Here is a 23,381-nt window from a genome sequence, read left to right as displayed (position 1 = left end):
AGCCATGCGAAAAGGAAAATAAGTGCGTCTTAAGTCTGGACTTGAAAGTCTCTACAGAATGTTTTATTGATGCAGGGAGATCATTCCACAAAACAGGGGCATGATAAGAGAAAGCTCTGTGACCCGCAGACTTTTTATTCACCCTAGGGACACAAAGTAGTCCTGCACCCTGAGAACGCGAAGCCCGGGCCGGTACATAGGGTTTAATTAGGGGAGGTGATTGTCTAGTGGTTAAGGTGTTGGGCTTGACTCCAGAAGATCACAGGTTCAAATCCCCACCTGACTGGAAAATCACTAAGGGCCCTTGGGTAAGACCTTTAATCCCCTATTGCTCCCGGTGTATAGTGAGCACCTTGATTGGCAGCACCCTGACATCGGGGTGAATGTGAGGCATAATTGTAAAGCGCTTTGAACAACTGGTGCAGATGGAAAAGCGCTATATAAATGCAGTCCATTTACCATTTTATCAATTAGGGCAGCTAGATAGGGAGGTGCCAGTCCGTAAACAATTTTATAGGTTCGTAGCAGAACCTTAAAATCTGATCTGACAGGGACAGGAAGCAAGTGAAGAGATGCCATAATGGGTGTAATGTGGTCAAACTTTCTGCTTCCTGTCAAAAGTCTAGCAACAGTGTTTTCAACCAACTGGAGAGCCCTAATGCTGCGGTAAACCAGAAAATAGAACAGAGGAGAGCCGATTGATCTTTCATTGCTGCCAGAATCACTGCTTACAGTGCACCTTTTACTGCTGCTAAACGCCTGATAAGTTGCATCTTATTTTCATGACGACTGGAGCAGTACGCTTGAATGTTTGAAGAATGAACGGAATGTTAAGCATCAGAATTGCTTATGTCATAGCGCTTTTCTAGAATCTTTATTGAGAACACTCTGTGATGGAAATCTCTGCTCTTTCCCCAGCCCCTCAAACATAGCTATCATTTGTGCAAAGCAGGTTTCAATCAGGATATTAAATGTATCTTTCACACAAGCCATTTTTGTTGTTGTAATAAGTGATTTTAACAAAAAGAGAAAGAAAGTGCACAGTGTGTACAGGAGCACTGCCAGGGCCAATGCCTCAACCAAACAAATCCTTTATTCAGAGCAACATTGCGACTGCAGCACACAAAACCAACCAGTCACAAGGAGAGAGACACAGAAGTGTGAGTAAATAAGGGAAAGAGAAAGACTATCAGGTCTGGGTGACAGGTTAGGTTGGATGCAAATGCAGGACTTAGACAACAAGCTCTGTAAGTAAAAGCAGTTTACTGAAACAGTAAACTGGGTACAGTACACAGAAGCAGTCCAACAAGAGTAACAATATCAAAATCATCAGGCAAAGGTGTGGTCGAGAATACAGACAGGTAATCAAAACACACGTGAGGCAGGCAGGTCAAGAATGCACAAAACAGAGCTGGAGAGAAAACACTAGGAGCATCAATCTGGCAAGGGAGCAGGCAAAATGAGGAGCTTATAAACACCCAGGTGATGAGGTGCAGACTGAGAGCAGTGGAACACTCCAGAAAGAGGGTGTGGCCAGAGAGAGGGAAACACCCACCACAAAAGTCAGCAGAGACGGATAAGAGAGAAAGGGACAGACAGACCCAAGCAGGAAAAACTCCAGTAAGAAACTAAACATAACAGAAAGTAACACAACAAAGCAAAACAAAGAAAAACAGCAAACAAAACCCAAATCCTGACCAAGACATTCTAAAATAATAAAGAGAAAACAGAAGTGCACTGCCAGTCAAGTGTTTGGACACACTTTGGTACTCAATTGAATGGGAGAGTGTGTACAAACCTTTGACTGGTACTGTACATCAAATTTTGAGATGAGGGCGACTTTAAGTGTACCGTGCAGGGATGATGAGATTGCCTTTTGTGACAGCCACCATCTCACTTTTAATGTTAAAAAGACAAAAAGAGATTATAGTTGATACCACAAAGGTGATGGTCCATCATCCACTAATTATAAACGACAAGGACATTGAGCCAGGGGACACATGCAAATATCTGGTTATTCAGATGGGCATTAGTTTAAGATGGAGCATCCATGTGGTCTTTCTGTGTTGGAGATTGGTTCAGAGGCTGCATTTCCTCCACAGACTCAGACTGTTTGGTGTGAGCACTTCCATCATGCCAGCTCTTTACTCTGCTGGGCTGGAAATCATCATCAGAGATGAGCACAGTACAGCTCTCTCACTGTGGACTTTAACAAAAATAAATAAATAAAGAAGGCTTAGGCTCTCATTTACCCCAATGTCCCATCATGCCACTCATAAAGATGGATCTCGATGGGCTCTCCCACTTATTTTGGATTCCAGCATTATTCTGCACACTGGTTTTTTAATGTTAGAATTTGACAACATTAAACTTTTTAAATTCATGGGTTTTAGTATCAATCTTTATATGGTGTTTTTTAGGGCAGGATTTACAGCTCATTTTAATTATTTTATCCGTCATGTGTTGTCTCTGTCATTTTGCATTGCACTGTAGCTGCTATAGCACTTTTTTACCCAAGGAAAATTTACCTGCATCTTTAAATCAAAGTCATTCCTATACACGCTCCATTCCATTGAGCCTGGTTGTGTTTGAAGTTTCTTAATATATATTAAGATGAGTTTTTCCTTGCATCTGCTGAGTTTTGCTTGCTCTTGGGGAATGTTAGATGTCTCAATTATATAATACAGAGTACAGTGTAGCTTGGGGGTGCCCACATTTTTTTGTTCTTGAGAGCTACTTTTAAAATGACCAAGTCAAAATGATCTACCCACATTATAAATGCTAAACATACATTGGCTCATCAATTAAACTTAGTGCAGAACTGTAGTAAAACGCAGTACAAGAGTAATACTGGCTTAAACATTTTAGTTATTTAAATAATAAGTCATAGTAGTAACTATGAAAAAAAAAATGTCTTCAAAAGTGGACCTTTAATCTAGGGGTGTTGTCCCCCCCATCTGGATTCACCCATGGTTTGCCATCTGAGCATGAAACAATGGATAACGTATATTTACGCAAAAAGCACGACCTGACTGACAAGTAAGACTATTTTATCTGTGCATTTTACATTTTGTCATCCTCAGAAAAAGCATTTGTTGTTAACACATCGCAGGTCTTTAGCTGTTTAGTTTAACGCCAACAAGAACACTCACAAAGTGGTGTCACGTACCGGCACAGAGTTTTAAAGAAAAATTAAAATACAACACAATGCTAAAATACCCTCGGCTGTATGAGCATTGTGTTCTTTATAATTTGCAGTTGTTTAATAATTATTAGGTTACAAAAACAGCATTTTCAGTTTCAAAAGTGTTTATTTTTCGCTAGCTTTTACATAATACAAGTGAAGTGCCGCGAAGCTCGCTCTTACGGTACACAAAGGCATAAAGCGGAAATGGCACAAATAATAATAATATCTGACCACAAGGGGAAAAAGCCACAAACCGGAAATGCAAAAACAAAAAAACAAACAAAAAACAAACAAACAAAAAAAAAAAAACAAGAACCATGCCCATGGTAGACGAAGCCACAAACCGCAAATGACACAAAAAAAAAAGCCCATGGTGAAGGGGACCGATAAGGGAACCGTTAAGCAAAAAGGCTATTGATGTCGGTGGACTGAATCATTTCTTAACGACACCCGAAGAGAACTGGGTTTCGATACCCAACCTTATGAAGCGTTACATTTATAATACAACAATACCAAAATGTCACAGAATTTACTTGTTTAAATGATATCAGCGTTAAATTATTGCCATACCTGTATTTATCTTGTGTAATATTGGAACTAAACTGAGAAACTGACGAGGTAGAAAATTTGTTGAACGATGCTATGAGATTTGACGCGGGAAGCAGGCAGGAAATTGTCTGGAACATCAAGACGTTGCGCATTTACTACCTTCACAAGAGCGTTCTTTTAGACGGCAAGAATTTACAAAAAACGGAAAACTGTCCAAAGACGGTGAATAAGCATCCTTGCATTCGGTGGATCCCTGGGTACTGCTGGAATGACTGTGTCAAACAAGCTGTTACTGAAGGAGACTCAGAGGGCTTGCATTTTGAGGAAGCATCGGCTTCGACATTTTGGCCATGTGGTGCTTTTCTCTGTGCATGATCCACTGAGCAGTTGCTACTCAGTAGCTGTTGCTACTTAAAAAAAAAAGAAAAAAAAAAAAAGAAGAAAACCGCACTGTTCTCATCTTTAACATTTCAGGAGAGCAAAAGTATAATGACTTGGAAGATGAGCGAGTGTTTTTTTCTGCTGTTTTTCCATGTAAGAACTTGGATCTTCCAGATCCAGACTGTATGTTTTTCTTAAGCCATTACATCACTTTAATAGTCTCTAGTGCGACCTCACCCGGATCATTTTTGGAATCATGTTTTCTGGAGTTAAGCTACAGAGAGCTGAATGAGTCTGTTTACAGCCAGGGCTCTGTAACACTTGATGCTTTAAATTCCACGTGCGATTAAATTGCCACTTATGCTCACTGACATTAAATAAGCCTTAACTGCCATGTAATTGAACATTTTATTTCAAAATCACGATTTATGGCCCAGTCACATGGCACTTAACGAAGGGCAACGAAGCCCTGACGAAACAAGAAATCTGAACTTTCGTATCATTTAACCTTCGCGCAGCTTCGTTCCTGCAGCTGGTGCTTCGTCAGGATTTTTAAACTGCTCAAAAATTTGAACGAAGGGCAATGAAAACCTCAATTCGTCTGTGTTTCATTTTGCTGTTATTGACGTTTTTAATCATTTGTTTAGTTTTTGTAATGTTATTGTTTAGTTTGACTTCGTTCGACCAGCTGAATGTTTTCACGCTGTGCAGAAGCCGGTTTGTGAGTGCTGAGGCTGCTGCTGTGTTCATGTACCGCCAGAAATTACAGGGCAAACTCGGCTTGTTTGCTTGGATTTCTTTTTTATCTGAGTGGGGAGGTCAGCTTCAATGGGCTCACGCACCTTATATAGGCCAGAATTAATCTTTTGTGTGGATACAATTAATTATTTTGCCACAAGCAACTGCTGAATTTGAAACAACAAAAACGTTGTGTAATTTCCGACGGTACTTGAATGCAGCATTAGCGCAGCAGCAGCTCCTGCGTGCACTTATTATTTTTTATTAAATATAATAATATGAGTGTAGGAATGACAATCCAGCCCTCATGTACATGTGGCAACAGCTAGATAATTAGAATGATTATATGAGTATAAAGAGCTGTTCTGGAAGACAGAATTCACGTATCAGCTGCAGCTCATGAAATAACCACACATGGGGAGTCAATGCGCGCGTTCACACATACTGATCAATTTACTGCTGTGATATATTCAGTCATCTTTACACTTATATTTATAACCCCCTTTTGACAGTTTTCAGTTATAAATCAATATATATGGCTTAGTAAAGGTGAAACAGGTACAGTGATACAGCAGTGACCACGGCACACCAGAGTTTTTTTTTTTTTTTTTTTTTTTTTTTTTTTTTAAGTGGAGCAAGATGGAGCGCGCAAGCGTGTGGTCAGACAGTGTGGATTCTGATGATGAAGGAGATGATCCCTCTTTTGTTCTGGACAAGGAACCAGAGCAGGTGGTCCACCGGCATGCACACAGATCTCCACAGCTTCTGTTTGCAGTTTTTCCAGGACTCAGGCGCTATGAGCTCCATCCCAGCGCCGAGTCCTGGAACTCAGAGATGCAGACACACACTGATCCAGCTGTGGCTCCAGACGTGTTTTCTTTAAAGCGGCGAGATTGTTAGCTTCGGTTTTGTTAAGTTCCTCTTTCGTCCCTCTTGCGCACTTGCTTCGCAGACTGTTTGGCGATAAAGCTCTGTCGTCCACCTTTTCTCAACGAACTGTGACTTTTTTTTTTTTTACCTTTTCCCTTCATTCAGGAATCGTGTGCCGTGTGACTGGGCCATAAGATCCTGCTAAATGTTTTAGTTCTGTATGCCACATTTAATGCTGCAGCTGCTCATTGTTTTCATTATTAGACTGATTTTTTTTTTAAATTAATTTAGTGTGTAAAATGTCAAATATTTGTGAAAATTTACATTGACTATGTTTTGTCCATGAAATGGTCCAAAAATATAAAGAGAATTGAACTGACAGTGACCTAAATTGGAGAAAAAGCACAAAATCCTGTGCTAAAAGCTGAAATATGAAAAAGGTTTAACATTTGTTTCCTGAGACAAGTTTAATTAATTAACTACAGACTGTATTTAACTAAATTTCTAAATAATGGTGGCATTTATTTATTTTAACTTTTCTATTTATTTCTTGTCATGTTTGGTGCCATTGTTAATACAAATTTATGTGCAGCAGTTTTCAAAACATTAATAAATTACCGCTGTGGCGACCCCGAACAAAACCGGGAGCAGCTGAATGAACAATAACAACAATAACTCAATATTAATTTAATATTGTGTATTGAGATGTTATTTTGGAAATAAAGAGAACCGCACTGACAAATTATTATTCATTTCATTATTGTTCATTTCGGGAGGGCACCACAGAGGGGGCGGTGGCCAAGTGGTTAATCCCACCCCTGCCACATTTCTCCACGTAATGTGGAGTTGCGTCAAGAAGGGCATCTGGCGTAAAACCTATGCCAGTTCAACATGCAGACCCACATTGGATTTGCTGTGGCGACCCCGAGTGCAAACAAGGGAGCAGCCGAAGGGACTTACTCGGGAGGGCACCACAAAGCAATTCTGCTTAGGGCACCCAAATGGCTAGCACCGGCCCTGAGTTCCATGGTGTCACGTGGCAAAGCATATTCCTCGGATTTGACATGAGGATCTGTCAAATGAATGTAACACCCCATCACACCTTGACAATTTAGCCAACATATGCCCACTGTATTAAAAACACTGGCATATGCTGGGCATACATAAGTAATAAGTTATGGGTAAGAGCACGTTGAAAAACGCAATGCGCAGAGTACCTTGTAAAAGTTTGAGCATACACAATATTTTCATCGCATGCCAGCGTATGATTCATATGTTCCATATATGCAAAACACAAGTTGTAGGTAAGTTATGCAATTGTTGACATATGTTTCTTGTTAGGTTACTCTCATGAGTCAAAATATGTCCATTAACGCTGTCCAATAATTGGCTGAAAGCTGCAGTCCTCATGTGAACAGGTCTGTTTCAAATATTAAAACGAGTCACACACACAGAGAGTAAATATAAAGTCTTAATCTTACCTGTTACACTGTTCAATCAGATTCATCATCACAGCCTAACAAAAACTTATCCACATAAAGCCTCCTGATTTTGGAAAACGATATCTGAAAAGTACTTCAATTCCCTGTCATGGCTGAAACATAGCATTTTTTTAAGCAAGTCCCTTGGTGAGTTTTTCCCGCTCCAAGCAACCAGAGGATGCAGGTGTCATGGTCTGATCATTCCCCCTGTGGCGTCGCAGTCTGATCAGCCCCGCGACCGGCACTTAAAAGTTGAAAGAATCACAGTGCCTCACTCACGTTCAGCGCTTACCACAGGTAACAACAGATTATTCAGCAGTCTGCATGCGATGAAAATAAATCCCATGATCCAAGAAAAAAATAAATGAAATATTGTTAAATTACTCTGTTTTGCCTCCATGTGGAGAAGACACACCGCGTGACAGCGCACACGTGCTGGATGATGTGCTCGTCAATATTTAAGTGTTCCACCTGCCAAACAAAAAGGTTCTGCCGACAGTGGAAATGCAAACCAAGCCAGACTTAACTGTTCCGACCCACACCACACCCTGCAGTACCGACCTGAACCACAGGTGGAAACGAGGCTGTCATCATATCAGGGCTGAAACGATTACTCAAGTAACTTCAATAATTTGATTACAAAAAAAATGTTGGGGAAAATTCTGTGCCTCAAAGCTCCATTTAACGTTGTAGTACATATGCCAGGTCTGTGTGTGGTGCTGTAACATCCACAGAAAAAAAACATAAGAAGATTAGCGCATGCGCATAAGCCGTGTAAGAGTTAATCTGTAGCACGAACAGCTACAGCTTTCCAACGTGACACAAAAGAGTAAAATAAAGGCTTTTTAACTGCTTGGGATGCCGGCAAGGGCGGTCACATCTCCTTCTCTCTCCTCTATCTCTGTGTTCCTGTTCCCACCCCCCCATCCCACCCACCCCCATCCCAGCCCCCGCTCACAACACTGTTTCAAAGTTTAGCGTACATAAACATCAAATGTATATGTGCGGTTGTTTTAATTCTGATGTGTGCCATTATTATGTTCAACTAGTAATAATTGTGGATTAATTGTTGTATATTTGTCTGAGGTAATTGGGTGTGAAATGAATTGCCCTTTTAGGGATCAATAAAGTTGTCTGAATCTGAATCTAAGAGAAAGAGGGCCCAAGACTAAGTACTATTATTTTCGTAAATGCACTCCATTCTCAAAACAGTACATGAAAGGAAATGGCACTCACCTTTGCAGACGTACAGCGGGACACACTGCTGCCTTGTCAGGACACGTAACATCAGAGTCCGTCGTATGCCCCCCCCCCCAAAAAAATTGTAAATAAATAATAAAATAAATAAAACCACTTAATTTAGTCATTTGGAGTCAGTTTAGGCAAATTGTTAGAGTCAGTTTGGGTAAATCGTTGCACCCCTCCCAGAGCCCAGTTTTTCACAGGCTGTGCTCATGTTCAGGTGCAGCCTGACTGACTGAGGATTACACCCACTGCCTGCGCTTATGGGCCGGTGTCAGGGGAGGTCTGAGCTCCTGACACCGGGAAAGATCCAAAACTTGTAAAGATGTGAAAAAATAAATAATTAACCAGGAAAACAGAAAGGCATACACTAAATTTAACAATCTGCATGGTGGCGCAGTGACATTGTGCCATTGCTTAGGGAGAGCCTTAGACTATTGATGTTGCTTAAAAAACGCAGAAGTACTTTTTATCCGATTACTCCATTAACCGCCAGAATAATTAATAGAATACTCGTTTCCTAAAATAAGCGATAGCTGCAGCCCATCATATGCTAGCTAAATCGACATGGTGTGACAACTGCATAACATATTAGACATACGCCCGCGTTTTTAATACGGTCAGCATACGCTGGTTAAATCGTCAAGGTGTGACAGGGCCCCAAGGCACTGGTGCTGTGGGAAAGTTACTGTTCTGGTGGTCTGGTGAGAATTCTTCTCTACAAGAGTCAAGACAGAAGTCAGACCACCAGAGCAAGAATTTTAGCTGAGGAAACTTCTGCGATTTGAAGCGAAACGTCCTCGCGTCAAGCAACCCAGTCTAGTCGAAGATTCAAGCTTCTCTACTATGGAAACCACCCGGACAACTGAGAGCCTACACAGAAACACTAAGAATAAAGTTTTCCTCGCACAAATTTTCACCTAACACATTAACTGGCGCAATGACTGATTGTGGTTTAAAACAATGAAGAAACCACACAAATCCAAACAAGGATGCTTGCAGCCTCCATTACACAGGTCATCATGATTAAGCAAATGCAGTAAGTGCTAGAAACCAGATATTTTCATCTCTCAGAATGAAGGCATAACATACGTCTTTTCTAAGGGTACTAAGGGTTGTCACAGCTCAACAAGGAAAAATCAGTCCCAGGTTACCGTCGTCATCACTCACTCACTCATCTTCAACCGCTTGGGTTATGGGGGCAACAGCTCCAGCAGGGGACCCCAGATTTCCCTTTCCTGTGCCACATTGACAACCTCTGACTGAGGGATCCCGAGGGGTGCCCAGGCCAGTGTGGAGATATATTCTCTCCACCTAGGCCTGGGACTTCCCTGGGGTGTCCTCCCAGATGGACATGCCTGGAACACCTCCCTAGGGAGGCGCCCAGGAGGCATCCTTACCAGATGCCCGAACCACCTCAGCTGGCTCCTTTCAACGCCAAGGAGCAGCGGCTCTACTCCGAGCTCCCCACAGATGACCAAACTTCTCACCCTATCTCAAGAGAGACACCAGCTACCCTCCTGGGAAGCCCATTTCGGCCACTTGTACTCTCAATCTAGTTCTTTCGGCCATGACCCAACCCTCATACCCATAGGTGAGAGTAGGAAGGAAGACTGATCAGTAGATCGAGAGCTTCACCTTCTGGCTCAGCTCCCTTTGCATCACAACAGTACAGTGGAGCAAATGCAACACCGTCCCTGCTCCACCGATTCTCAGGCCAATCTCACGCTCCATTGTCCCCTCACTCGTGAACAACTACCCCGAGGTACTTGAACTCCTCCATTTGGTACAAGACTGTATTCCCTACCCGGAGTTGGCAATCCATCGGTTTCCTGCAGAGAACCATGGCCTCAGATTTAGAGGTGGTGGTCCTCATCCCAGCTGCTTCACACTTGGCTGCGAACCGATCCAGTAAGTGTTGGAGGTCACAGGCCAATGAAACCAACAGGAGCACATCATCTGCAAAAAACAGTGATGAGACCCTGTGCCCACCAAACTGGAAACCCTCCTCCCCCCCGACTACACCTCAATATCCTGTCCATGAATATCACAAACAGGATTGGTGACAAGGCGCAGCCCTGGCGGAGGCCAACCCCCACTGGAAACAAGTCCAACTTACTGCCAAACACAGCTGTCACTTTGTGAGTACAGAGACTGGATGGCCCTGAGAAGGGACCCACTCATTCCATACTCCCATAGCACCTCCCCACAGTATCTCCCAGGGTACGCAACCATGCGCTTACTCCAAGTCCACAAAACACATGTAGACTGTACTCCCAGGCCCCCTCCAGGATCCTTGTGAGAGTGAAGAGCTTTAAATGGCTAAGCAGCACAGCCAAAATGAGTCAACCCAGATGTGTTTTGTGAAATGTCTATACATCAATGGCAGCCACATTCTAGTGGTACTGAACAACTAACAGCACCTTCTACTTGCTTGCGGGACCTGCAATTAGAAAAAAAGCTCCACAAGTAACTTGACTGGCTCAGTCAAATTTAATTTTCATGATAAAAGATGTCAGCATGACCCAAAACAGGAAGTTCACTGCTCCTCACCTGTATCCCTCAGAACCCCAAAATTGCAGAGAGGAACATGCGGTAGCTTTTAACAAGAGTTACTGACAAAAACTCAGCAGACCCACTCACTCACTGTCTCCATTAATCCTACGCATGAATACTCAGGACATAAAAAAAAAAAAAAAAAAAAAAAAAAAAAAAGCTACATTTTGGATGAATTCCACTTGTACGAACAACATGAAACAGGGCATGCAGTGAAAGGGCAGTGGCACTTACTTTCTCAAGTGCTCATGTTCCTTCAGAAAAAGCTCTGTTCTTCTGTTGTTGACTCCAGAACCACTTTTGTATGTCCTAGAAACAGGAAATATGAAAAAAATACACAATGTAATTTTTCTACATTTATATGATGGCATGTAACAATCCTGATTAATCACATTTACCATGAAACATAAATGATTGCCAGAATGTTTTTCTTCTCTTCACAGGAGCAGTTTTTTTTAATGAAATGCCATTATGCTTCTGCTAAAAAAAGAGCAGTTATTATGCCACCTTTGCTTGTATACACTGGACCAAAGTGGAAAAAAAGCTTTATAATGTTGTCTTAATGTGTGATTTTTGATAAGATTCCTGTATTCCAGAATCACAGACGTGTCGTACACCGTGTCAGTCAAGTCAAGTGTGACATACAACATATGCATCGGCTAAACAAATACCCTGACCACAAAGTAGACATTTTAGTTCTTGCTGTACATCTGGTTAACCAATCTAGCAACAACATCAAAACAGTGTATATACCAAGAACCGTAACCTACTACTCACAGCTCTTTGTACACAATGCAAAAATGAATATGTCTAATTCATGGTTAGCACACCATCTAGATCAAATGAAATATTGCCTACAGTTCACAACTAGCTGTCTTGATCGAAGTTTTAATCTCCAAGCCAGTAGTACAGGGCCTTCATGAAATGCAGTACTGTCAGTAAACTGCTTCATTACTCCTTAATCAAAAAGAGATTTTGCAACGGGGCACCAATTTGAAAACAAAGGTAGGCCAATTAAGTTGCTGGCATTTACAGAGACGGCAGCACTGAGAGCACATGGACTTCAGAACTGCTACACATTGCCCCAAACGACATTAAAAACATGTGCTGCATGTTTTTAAAGCCACACTGGGTGTGGTAACAGGCTAAAACATTACAGCAGCCAGCTTCCTGGGAAACATCATTTCCAAGATCTCTGCTGCCATCTAATGGAGGGACAGCGACGAAGCTCTGCATTAACAGCAGCCAAAACTTTATGAGAGCAAACACATTTAAAAACAACCTGGTTAATCAAAACACAAGTTGCACTGCAGCATTAAGACCTGCCTGAGCAGTTGCCATACAGGTCCCAAGATGGATGGATAGAGTGGTGGATGCAGCAACGTGTGTCATCAGTGCATACACCCAGAACTGATCTTCCTGGCCTACAGCAACATATATAGACTTGCCATCTCCAAATAAATCTTTACTGCTATTATTTTATAAGTTACATCAAGAAATGCATGTTCCTGCCTATGTAATCCTACTATTTTACTAGCCTACTTGTTCACAAGTTAAAAAAAAAAAAAAATTCTCGAACGAAGGAGGCAGAAAGATTCGGGCAAGCACTTCTCAGTTTAGTACCATGCTGCTGCTATTTCCTCACTGCATACAGTAAAGTTATGAAGCCATCGATCTGCATGAGAAGGTATACTAAAGCGTGAGACTGCGACCTGGCATGCAGCATGAACACAATTACCTAGCCTGTGATACAGTGTCTCCTCACTGCTGCAGCAACGGAATTTTTTGTTTATCGATTTATTTTTAAAATTTTCAACAGCACATACTAGTAAGCAGCTGCTACTCTCACACCTATTGGAGGGTGGCAAAACTGCCCATCTTCTAATCAAAATTAAAGAAACATCCATGACACCATGGGCTGCAAATTGCCAACATGCCATTGCAGTACCAGAAACATCTTTTTGGGAAACAAAATCTGCTGCATTTACAGAGAAATCAACTATCCTGACCAATCATGGAGCCAAAACAACAGCATTAAGCAGGATGGAAGTGTCGCCAGAAGATAGGTTTTCAAACAGATGTCACACACACCACCCATCGGTAACTTTTCTTTTTGTAAACCTCCAAATGGTTTCAATTTGTTTCATTTATATAGTGCCAAATCACAGAGTTGCCTCAAGGCACAAATGGTGCCACAGAAAGCCCAAAAATGTGTTTTAAAACGATAACCCTATCTGTAAGCTCTCTAATTAGCAGCATAATGACACTTGTCTGGTAGAACACAGAGTTACCAACTTCATCTCTGATCTGCACACTACATTCACAATCACTACGACTTGTTAAGGGGAGGAGTAACAGGAAGACTGAGGTTGGGAATGAGAGGAACAGTAGCAGCCAGTAAACCAGTATGTCTGGCATTTATATTTGCAAACTGTTTTCCATTTTTATTTTCACTTTTGATACTCTGTGTGCTTCTTACCCTGTGTGCTGCTATACAATGCCGCTGGAACTTCAATTTCCCTGACGGAATGTTCCCAAGGGATCAACAAAGTTCTATCTAATCTAAAAGGTTTTAAATGATCACCTCTTTTGTTAACCTTAGTTACTATATGAACACATTTGTATACAGGGAGAACTTGCAAGTGAAAACACTGAGACGCAGTACCATTTCATAATACAAGAGCTCAACTTTTATCATGAACAACTGAATGCATGAATTTATCTCAATACATGGAAAAAATGGTCCCTGGAACATAAACTGTCAATTAATGTGGCATCATTAAAAACAAGGTGATCAAGCCATGGGACAAATGTACAGCCATCTGAAGCAGAAGCCATTATGTATTCTAGATAACAGAAACAAGGTCAGTAGGAAGAATGCAGGGCTCACTGCTGTCTTCAAATCAATAAGCCTTTATTTTTAAGCAACATCAACAATCACGGTCTGGCTCCAAATCCCCATGTCATGTCACAACTGAGCCAATCTGTTCACTGGGCACTTTCCTAACATAAGGCCAAACAGGCTATAAATCTACCCAGGTTTCCACAGACATTTTTTCAAGAGCAGTGTAGAGAAGTCATGGCTCAACTACTGCTATAAGGAACATCACTAACAGTGAATAATGCCAAGTGGCAGGAAAGTGGGAGCCAAAATGTCAGAGAAGTCTGCTGGTGACAGGACAGTCATAGGTTCAATCACTCAACCAGACAGGCACTATCACCAAGGTTGCTCCTGGTGTAAAGTCGAGTGCCATACATGACATCACACTGACACTGGAGTGTGTGAACAAGTAAATGTGAGGTATTGTAAAACTCTGAAGCATTGTTGAAAAAGTGCTATAGAAATGCAGTTACTATTTATTCTACCATTTCTGCAAATACAACAGTGTCGTTTTAGTCACCTATTCTGGCTACTAATGCTGCCTAAAGAAAGTGATATTTTGTTATTTACTCAGACATTTGCTGTTAGATTCCACTAAAGAGAAGAAGAAAAAAGCAAATACTGCTCATCAACCTTGCAAAATTTACAATTCAAAGGATTCAAAAGAATTTTATTGTCATATGCACAAAAGAACATGTTCCCTGCACAATGAAATGTGTCTACTGCATTTAACCCATCCTAACTGCCAGTAGGAGCAGAAGTTGCCATTAGGCATTACAATGCCAGCCCACATGTTAACATACCAACCCAAAACATAATTTTGTTGTAACCATGAGCCCCTTTTCCAGTACCAGAGTACTGTATTGTTTTGGTGCTCTAAACTAAAAGCAGGGTTCTCACTTGGAATTTTTTTACAGCATAGGGGGGAATTTAGTGGGGCACAGAAGTGCAACGAGCATTGCAGGCACACGTGTTGTAGGAGGGTCCAGGGGCATCCCCCAAGAAATACCATTTCCTGCATTTTGAGGGCCAATTTGTGTTGCTAAATGGGACATTAAATAGTGCAACATGTCCTTTTAAAAAAGAAGAAAAAAATACCCCCCCCAATGCTGGTTAAATCACAGCATAGAGGCCCCCTATGCTTAACTGCACTGGCGAGAACCCTGAGAAGGAAGGTCTTTTGGCCAAGCATTCAGTTCTAGCTTCCTTTCCTATTTAAGTTTCTAGTCCCTGTTCAACATACAGTACTAAGCAGATATAACTGGATACTAGGGGCAGGGCAACTGCATTGCCAATCACGACTGCCTGCAACCCCATTTGGCTACAATGTGACAACTGGTAAATGCTGTGCTTTGACAGAGGACTTCCTTATTGTATGTAAAGTGATGCACACACTAAGACAACAAACATGCAACATGTTTGTGTAACCAAGATACACAGCACAGACCCATATAGACTCTGTATTTGGTCTGGAGATCACATGCAGAGTGAAGAGGAAGGCACTGAATAGATATGGGTGTTACACCCAATACAAACAAGCTGACACGTTTATTATGATATTTGCACATACACTGTAAACAGAAAGATGCGCAAAGGAAAGAGTAGGTGTTCAGGTAAAAGTTGTGCTATGAGTGCAGCTTAATATGGGTGTGTTATGTACCACCGGTGCAATGTCAACATGGGTGGTAAAGTTTCTACAGACGCTGGTGGAAAAGCAAACCATAACCCAAACTAGTGCCAGTCTCAATAGAGTACAGTTATGATTTCCAATTTTAGTTACTGATGCAACATAAAGATATCCTGCTGATTAAATATATATAGCAATAAAAATTTGAAGGCATCGGGGGATGGTGCATATCCTGAGCACTCTGCACACCATGATATAAATGTACAAATAAATATATTCATATGTCTCCAAAAGTGGTTTTGACTATGTATTACTTTATCATATGGCTTCAAGATGAAGCCATGCCAATTAATCACATTTTGTTGATCAATATGGCTTCATTCATCCATCCATCCATCCAGCCTTTTTGATTGTTCATGTTTTCCTTGACCTCTGACCAAACTGCTTCAAAATCAAATCACCTCTAAATATCCATCTAAGAAATACTCCCACAAAGTCTGAAGAAAATCAGTCCAGCCATTTGAGTTATCTTGTCCAGACACACACATGAAAACAATACCCTGCTTATGTCACTTCACCAAGGCGCAGAGCAAGAAAACATAAAAACACTTGAACTGTATATAACATGATTATTAAGGGTGTTACGGTACATGTATTTGTACTGAACCATTTCGGTACGAGACGTTCGGTTCGGTACAGGGCTGGTCACGGGTGAGTTTGCATTGCATGTGTTTACATTTAGAGTTGCCAACTTAGCAACTTTCTTGCTAAATCTGGCGACTTTCCAAACCCTCTTGACTTATTTTCTCAAAAGCAACTAGCGACAAATAGAGCTACTTTTCCTAGCATTACTGGAGACGTTTCTGATGTTTGGCAACTGAAAGTCTCTGCTGTCACCTAGCGGCAGCAGGTCTCGTTCTCCTCTGCTGACCGCTGTAGCCTGTAAAGCACTGAGTGAAGGGATATCTATAATCCTCCTCACTTGGACTCGCTCAGCCTACTGACCTCGTTTGCTGCGCTGTGATTAAATAGTCCCCAGACTTTGAGAAGCCCTGGCCTTGAGAAGTTATTTTATTTTAATAAGTGATGGCCAATTTTAATGGCAAAATAAATAAACAAACCAACAATCAAGTTTGTTTGTGGTTCTAAATATTTTAAAGGTGGTTTTACTCACTTTTTTGCCTCTCCCACAATGTTTTTGTTTTCAAAACTTTAATTTAAAAAGTTATATTAACAAACATTAAACATAGAAAGAGATAGAAAATAAAATAAATTGTACAAAAGTAAAGGGATTCTTTAACATTAATTCTCTTAAAAAAAAAATCCCATAGAGTGTGACAGTTTTGGACAAGTTAATTTTTCTGGCAAAAAATATGAAGGTTGAATAAAATTGAACAGGGCTTCATGCTGGAACTGTTGTGCTGCTCTTTACTTGTGGAAAGGTTTTGTTAAAAGCTGTTTACTAGGAATGTATTTTTTATAATATTTCATACATTTGTCGTTTATTTGAGAACATTTTATTTAACTTATTACCAGGCAGCACTTTGCAATTATTTTATTTTCCTGTTTGTATAATGTTACAATAAATTGTTGGTTTAAACAACAAGCAAATTTAGGTTTTGCATTTTGTTCCCATACTGTACCGAAAATGAACCGAACCGTGACCTCCGAACTGAGGTACGTACCGAACAGTGATTTTTGTGTATCGTTACACCCCTCATGATTATATTCTTGAAGTCTGGTTCCCAAAAATGTGACATGCCGGTAGAGAACATGCAGAGGCAAATCAAGCATTTGTAGCATTAACGGGTACTCACTCAATGTCTTTCCTGACAGAGCCAAGCAGATCCTCCCTTTCCCGGATTGCCAAGAAGTTGCCTTTGGTTTTGTGAAATTCATGTGTGTAGTCCTGAATAAAAAAGAAAAAAAATTAACAGGGGGACTTGAAACAATACGAATAATATTGCTTATCTGTGAATTAAATTCCTTCAAAGTAGCATTTAACATGTCACCAAAAAAAGAAACAGGAGGGCAAACCTGTAAAATGTCCCTGTGTCTCTGGAGTGTGTGCATGAGCGCAGCATTGAGAGATGCTGTGCCTGGAGCATTGGTGTACTCTGCCATCTTGTCATTTACTGCAGTCAGCTGACAGAGGCATCAAGTAAAAACAAAGTTAAAAAAAAAAAAGAAGTAGTACTAGAAAACAAAAGCCTGGGGTTTTACTTCATGCATGTTATCACAGTGACAAATTCACCTGCCCCATTTGTTGGCCATTTACTTGGCAATGTCACAGGAAATGACTAAAATGACACTGACAGGATTTGCATCATTCCTTACAGCCTAAGTGAATTTCATTTGGTCAAAAGATGAGGAGGAAGTGCTGTAAAAATAAAGCAAGTGTACAAAAACCATATCCTGCATCTATTTTCCTGTTTTTAAGGACTCAAGAAAAAGGTTTTCTGAGCAGGATTGGCACTTTGATGAGTGCCTGGAAGGATGAATATTAAAGAACTGGGGTTAGTGCTTCCATTTCAGAAGAGATCTGTACTTAACATATGGAGGTCCGATATTCCGATTCAGACCCAACAGCATCTGGGCAAGTACGCAGGATTGCTTCGACAGGAGCAACTGGGACGTCTTCGAGGATGAGGACTTATGGCATACACCACCACGGTACTCTCCTACATAATGCCTGTGTTGACAGTGTAACAGTCAGCAAACTGATTCAGTTATACCCAAACCAGAAGCCCTGGATGACTGGAGAAGTCTAGTCTCCTCCAGTCCAGTCAGTCTCCTCAAGGAGTGCAACACTGCCTTCAGGTTTGGCGACAGAGCACAATTAGAGCCAGCCTGAAGAGAGGCATCGGGAATACTAAAGCAGCTCACAAGAGTAGGATTAAGGACCACTGAAACATCAACAACAACAACCACGGTGTGCCTGGCAGGGCATCCAGCAGATCACAAACTACAACAGAAATAAGAATGCCAAAGGTGACACCTCACCGGCAGAGAAACTAACTGTTTTTGGCTCACTTTGAGGTGAGGACAACTGTCACTGATGCAGTCATTACACCCTTACCTGCCCACAACAGTCACACTCTCGCTGTGCAGGAGCACGAGGAGTGCGGCATGTGCACAGCAAAGTGAAACCATGGAAAAATGCAGGTCCAAATGGGATCACAGGAAGAGCTCTAAAGGACTGTGCAGCACAGCTCTCAGGGGTCTTCACTAGAATCTTCAACAGGTCCAAATCCATTGGTCCACCACATCTCAAAACTGCTACGAAAATTCTCCTGCCCAAGAAACCTGCTATAAGCATCCTAAATCACAGCCAGCCTGCCACCCACCTTTGACCCACACTAGTTTGCATACAGAGCAAACAGGTCCACAGAGGATACCATCACCACTGCACTCCACAATGAACTGTCCCACCTTGAACACCAGGGGAGCTATGTCAGGATGCTCTTCATAGACTTCAGCTCTGCATTCAATACAATTATTCCCAGCAGACTGACCAAACTCACAGATTTAGGAATCTCTCCACCCATCTACCAATGGATCACAGACTTCCTAATCAACCTGACTGTCAGAATGGTCCCACATATCTCTTCTCAGCACCGGTGCCCCTCAGGGCTGTGTGCCAAGTCCTCCAATTTACTTTCCATACACAAATAAGTGCACCCCCACCCATTCTATCAACACCATCATCAAGTTTGCGGACGACACTATCGTGGTGGAAATCCTCTCAGGTGGTTACAAGTCAGCCTATAGGGAGGAGGCTGGCTGAGTGGGGCACAGACAATAAGCTTATCTTAAACCTCATCCAAAAACAAAACGTACTTCCACTTTCAACTTCCGTAGAAAAGAAGGCAGGCACAGACTCACTCCACATAAATGGGGAGTGTGTGCAAAGGGTTTCTGCCTTCAAATTCCTGGGGGCACACGTCGCAGAGGATCTCTCCTGCACAACAAACACCACTGGCATTGTCAAGACGGCCCAGTAGTGACTCCACTTTCTTACGATCCTCAGGAAAAACCACATGGAGCAAAAACTGCTGGTGTCCTTCTACCGCTGCTCCATTGAAAGTGTGTTGGCCTACTGTATATCCACCTGGTATGCCAGCTGCTCAGCAGCACAATAACACTGCCCAAGAGATCACAGGCTGTGCACTGCCTTCCCTGGAGAATATCTTCCTCCTACACTCCCTGATTGTAGCAAGAATGCACCTACAACCTGTGCTACCTCACTGTTTACACTTGAGAGTGTATGAGTTTTGTATGTGGGGTGAATAGGAAAGCTGGTGGACTGAGAATATGTCTGTATGACAGGACATATGCATTTTTATTTACAAAGCACCTTGAGGAATGCCAACCAATTTCACTGTACAGTGGTCCCTCGCAGATTTTTTTAGTGCAATTTTGCATGCTTTTTTTTTTTTTTTTTTTAAACAGCGCATTGTGTTCTGCCTCCTCATCAGGCAGGCAGGTCGGCATCACCGTGATTGCTCTCACTGCCTCCGATGCACTTCCCGAGTCTGTGGGCTTGGTAAGCGCTGCAGCGGGCCACTCACACCGCCCCACCGTCTGCTGTGCTTAGTTGCAGCCAAAATCTGGCAACAGGTCCAGAGATTACGCTCGCTGTTTTGATGCAGAGCGCTCCAGCAGCCCGCAAGGATAGAATTCAGCAGCGCTGCATGGTCTCGGTAACCGCAGCGCTCCGTGGCCACAGAGAAGTTTGTATCTTTTTAATGACTTGGATTCTTTGCGGGTCCCGCATCCATCCCGCAACGGTGCACCGGAGGCAGTGAGCGAAGAAACAGCATGCGCATTGTGTTCTGCGTCTGTCTGTTTATAAGAATCTTCTCGCCCAGAAGAAAAAAAGAGCACCAACTACTCATAACTGTGTTCTTCACTCGGAAAAAGACACCTGCACCGAGGTGTCTCTCAATGGAAAAACACTCTGCTATTAATAACTTCTTAGTTGTCCAACCTCGTAGGTTGATCATTAAAATTCAATGTTAGTTATAAAAGACATCATAATTATTTACAGGAAAACGTTCTATTTTTATTTCTGAAACAAATGTTTGGGACTGAAAACAGGCTTTGATCTTTGGTTTCATTCTATAATACTGGTCTTACTTTTCTACTAAGGTTTGAACTTTGAGAGTGTTTACACAGGAGAGAAAAGTGAGAAAATGTGTGTAGTGAGGGGTTTTACAGCCTTAAAACATCTATAATAATTGTAAAAAACAACGCTGACTACTTCGCGGATTTCACCTATCGCAGGCTATTTTTAGAACGTAACTCCCGCGATAAACGAGGGAACACTGTATTCTATACAATGACAAAGAATTGTATTCTATGAGATGTGATCAATTTGTGAGGACAAAACGAACTGTTCGGTCTGAAATTTCACAAAGTACACTTTCAAATTAGGAAAACCAACTGGCACAAAACAAAATTTGCTGGAGAGTAACCATTTTTGCTTGCTGCTGCAGCAATTAATTGATTAAAAAAAATAATAATAATTGAAGCTGTAGCAGCTGCATGGAAGAGCACAGTAAATATCTTTATTTGGGAAGAACATTCATTGCTAATGTTACATTAGCCTGTACATAAATGGACAAATACATTTGCTTACCACGCCATTCAGAAAGTGTATGTACAAAATTAGTTATGTCAGATATATGACAACTCACAATAAAGGAGAGCAACATCAGTTCTGTTGGTCAGGGGTAGCAGGTTTGTCTTCCCAGACCTGACACTGGGCCAAAATACAACCCTCAGGGGAAACACTGAGAAGATATCAGAAAATGACTAAACCTGACTGAAACATCAACACTACTTATAGGGATAAGTACACATGAAAGGAGTCAATGTCTGGGATTAACTCACAGTGATGCATTTCATCCAAGATATATTTGGACCCTTAAGTTTCCTGAACTTTTCTATATTAGCGTTTAAATTGTCCCTGTTTTTGGACTTTCATTTTTTTTAATTTCCAATCTTTTAGTCCAGGAACAAAGTTACTGCACTGTCATGGTCTCCTGTTATTTGCAGTGATTTCCCTTGAATTGCCTCTTCCAAAACAACAAATCCTCACAGACTGATAGATGATAAAGATATTTATCGAGAAAGATTTTCACAACCCAGTGACTGAAAAGTTTTAACTTACTTTTGCTAGTAGCTGCTCAAGCTCCACAGACATTGTATCAAACATTCTGTCCTGAGTGGAGTTGTTTAACAGAGGGGTGGTATCTGACCTGGAGGACAAAAATAACAGATCCCCATTAGAATAAATGTGATGTGATGGCGCATTGCTGGAGTCTAGGAGATATTCTGCATGTTAACATGAGGAGCATGGAAAAGTCATTTATACAAACCAACATCGGGTTGGTCTTTTTAGTGCAGCAGATAACAGAAACAATCCTGCAAATTGTGATAGAAGCAACAAATTCAGGACAAATACTCCGTAGACATTACTCTTTTGAAAAAAAACAATTGGCCATTTGAATTTTCAATAGGCAGCCAGGTAGGCGTCAACTGAAGAATTACACAAGGGTCAAAATTAAAAGATGCTCCAATCATATTGAAAACTACACATTATTATCACTTTACCAAGGCATTGCTAGGTCGGTAGTGTAGATTTACGTGGACACTACCTGGCTATACCCGCCTGCTGACGGTAAACAAATGATGTCATAGCACGCACAGCACAAGAACTATCCGCAGAGGAAAAGATAAAAACACGAGAAGTGTGTGTTGGTCCCAATATGGATATTCCGGATGATTTTCTCATGGATAGTACGACAATGAACAGCAGCCAAAGCAGCCAGCTTGATGAGGACGCACTGCCGAATTCGGAGAGCAGCGCACGCCAGCCGACATGACAAAAGTTAAAGTGAGTCAACTTTTTATGTACGCGTTACGTGTTGTAATGCATACATAAAGTGTACGCATAAGTAAGTGATAATAATGCAAATAACATGCATTTATCGTGCGGTATGCATTTTCTGAGTCCCTCCATCCATGCCCAGTCGCCCAAAATGACAGTTATTTGCCCTTGTCTAACTCAGGCAAATATCTGTCATTTTGGGTGACTGGGCATGGACGCCGGGCCTCTGAAAATGCATACCGCCCTCCAAAACCATGTTATTGGTTTTATTATTAAGTATTCCAAAAAGGTTAAAAACAAAAAAATGAATTACACAGAAGTCCAAAGGCAGTGCATTCCACTATTTAAGTGCAACAACCTAGAATGCACAGTCTCCCCTGGTCTTCAGGTGTGACCTAGGCACAACCAAAAGGCCCAGGTCTGTGGGTTCCTTCCATGCAGGTTAGGTGACTTGGAAACTGAACTGGCCATCTGTGTGAGTGCAAATGAGTGTCTATATGTGGCCCTGCAATGAAACCGGCAGAGTGTCCAGGGTGTACCCTGCCTCCTGCCCAATGACCACTGGGATAGGCTCCAGCTCTATTGTGACCCTGAATTGGAATAAGCAGGTATAGAAAATTAATGACCACTGCATTTTTCAATACATTTTCACATTGGTATACCAATGCTAAAATATTATCTTGTTAATTATATTAACATTCTCTGTAATTCATATAATAAGAGGCAAGTGGCCTCTGTGTGTTTGTGTATTCAGCTCGTCAATTGAAATCCAGAAAGAGGTAACTTTCTCCTTTGTACATACTTTTTCATGAGAATTCAAGTCTTGAAAACAGCAAGGTCATTGGACCAATATTTTTTGAGAAATCAGTAATTTTTGAAAATAACAAGCTTGTTTATGTCACACTTCTACAATAAGAGCTTGTTTTTCAAAATAAAAGCCTGTGAGGTTGCTGCAGACATGAAAGAATTCATCA

The 23,381-nt window shown here is 41.5% G+C and overlaps 1 protein-coding gene across 1 annotated transcript in view; it reads right to left on the bottom strand.

The window, feature by feature from the left end:
- Positions 1–23,381, bottom strand: part of gosr1 (golgi SNAP receptor complex member 1) — an 86,958-nt gene that overhangs the window by 52,149 nt on the left and 11,428 nt on the right. Inside the window, exons 3-6 of the mRNA XM_034169368.1 lie at positions 21,688–21,775; positions 17,550–17,657; positions 17,330–17,421; positions 11,239–11,313 (exon numbers count right to left, since the gene is read on the bottom strand). Of these exons, the coding sequence (XP_034025259.1) occupies positions 11,239–11,313; positions 17,330–17,421; positions 17,550–17,657; positions 21,688–21,775 (363 nt within the window). The remainder of the gene's footprint in view (positions 1–11,238; positions 11,314–17,329; positions 17,422–17,549; positions 17,658–21,687; positions 21,776–23,381) is intronic.

This window comes from Thalassophryne amazonica, chromosome 4, assembly GCF_902500255.1.
Source record: "Thalassophryne amazonica chromosome 4, fThaAma1.1, whole genome shotgun sequence".
In the NCBI taxonomy this organism is placed as follows: Eukaryota; Metazoa; Chordata; class Actinopteri; order Batrachoidiformes; family Batrachoididae; genus Thalassophryne; species Thalassophryne amazonica.
Note: the sequence above shows the minus strand (reverse complement) of the source record. Positions and strands in the feature narration are given on the sequence as shown.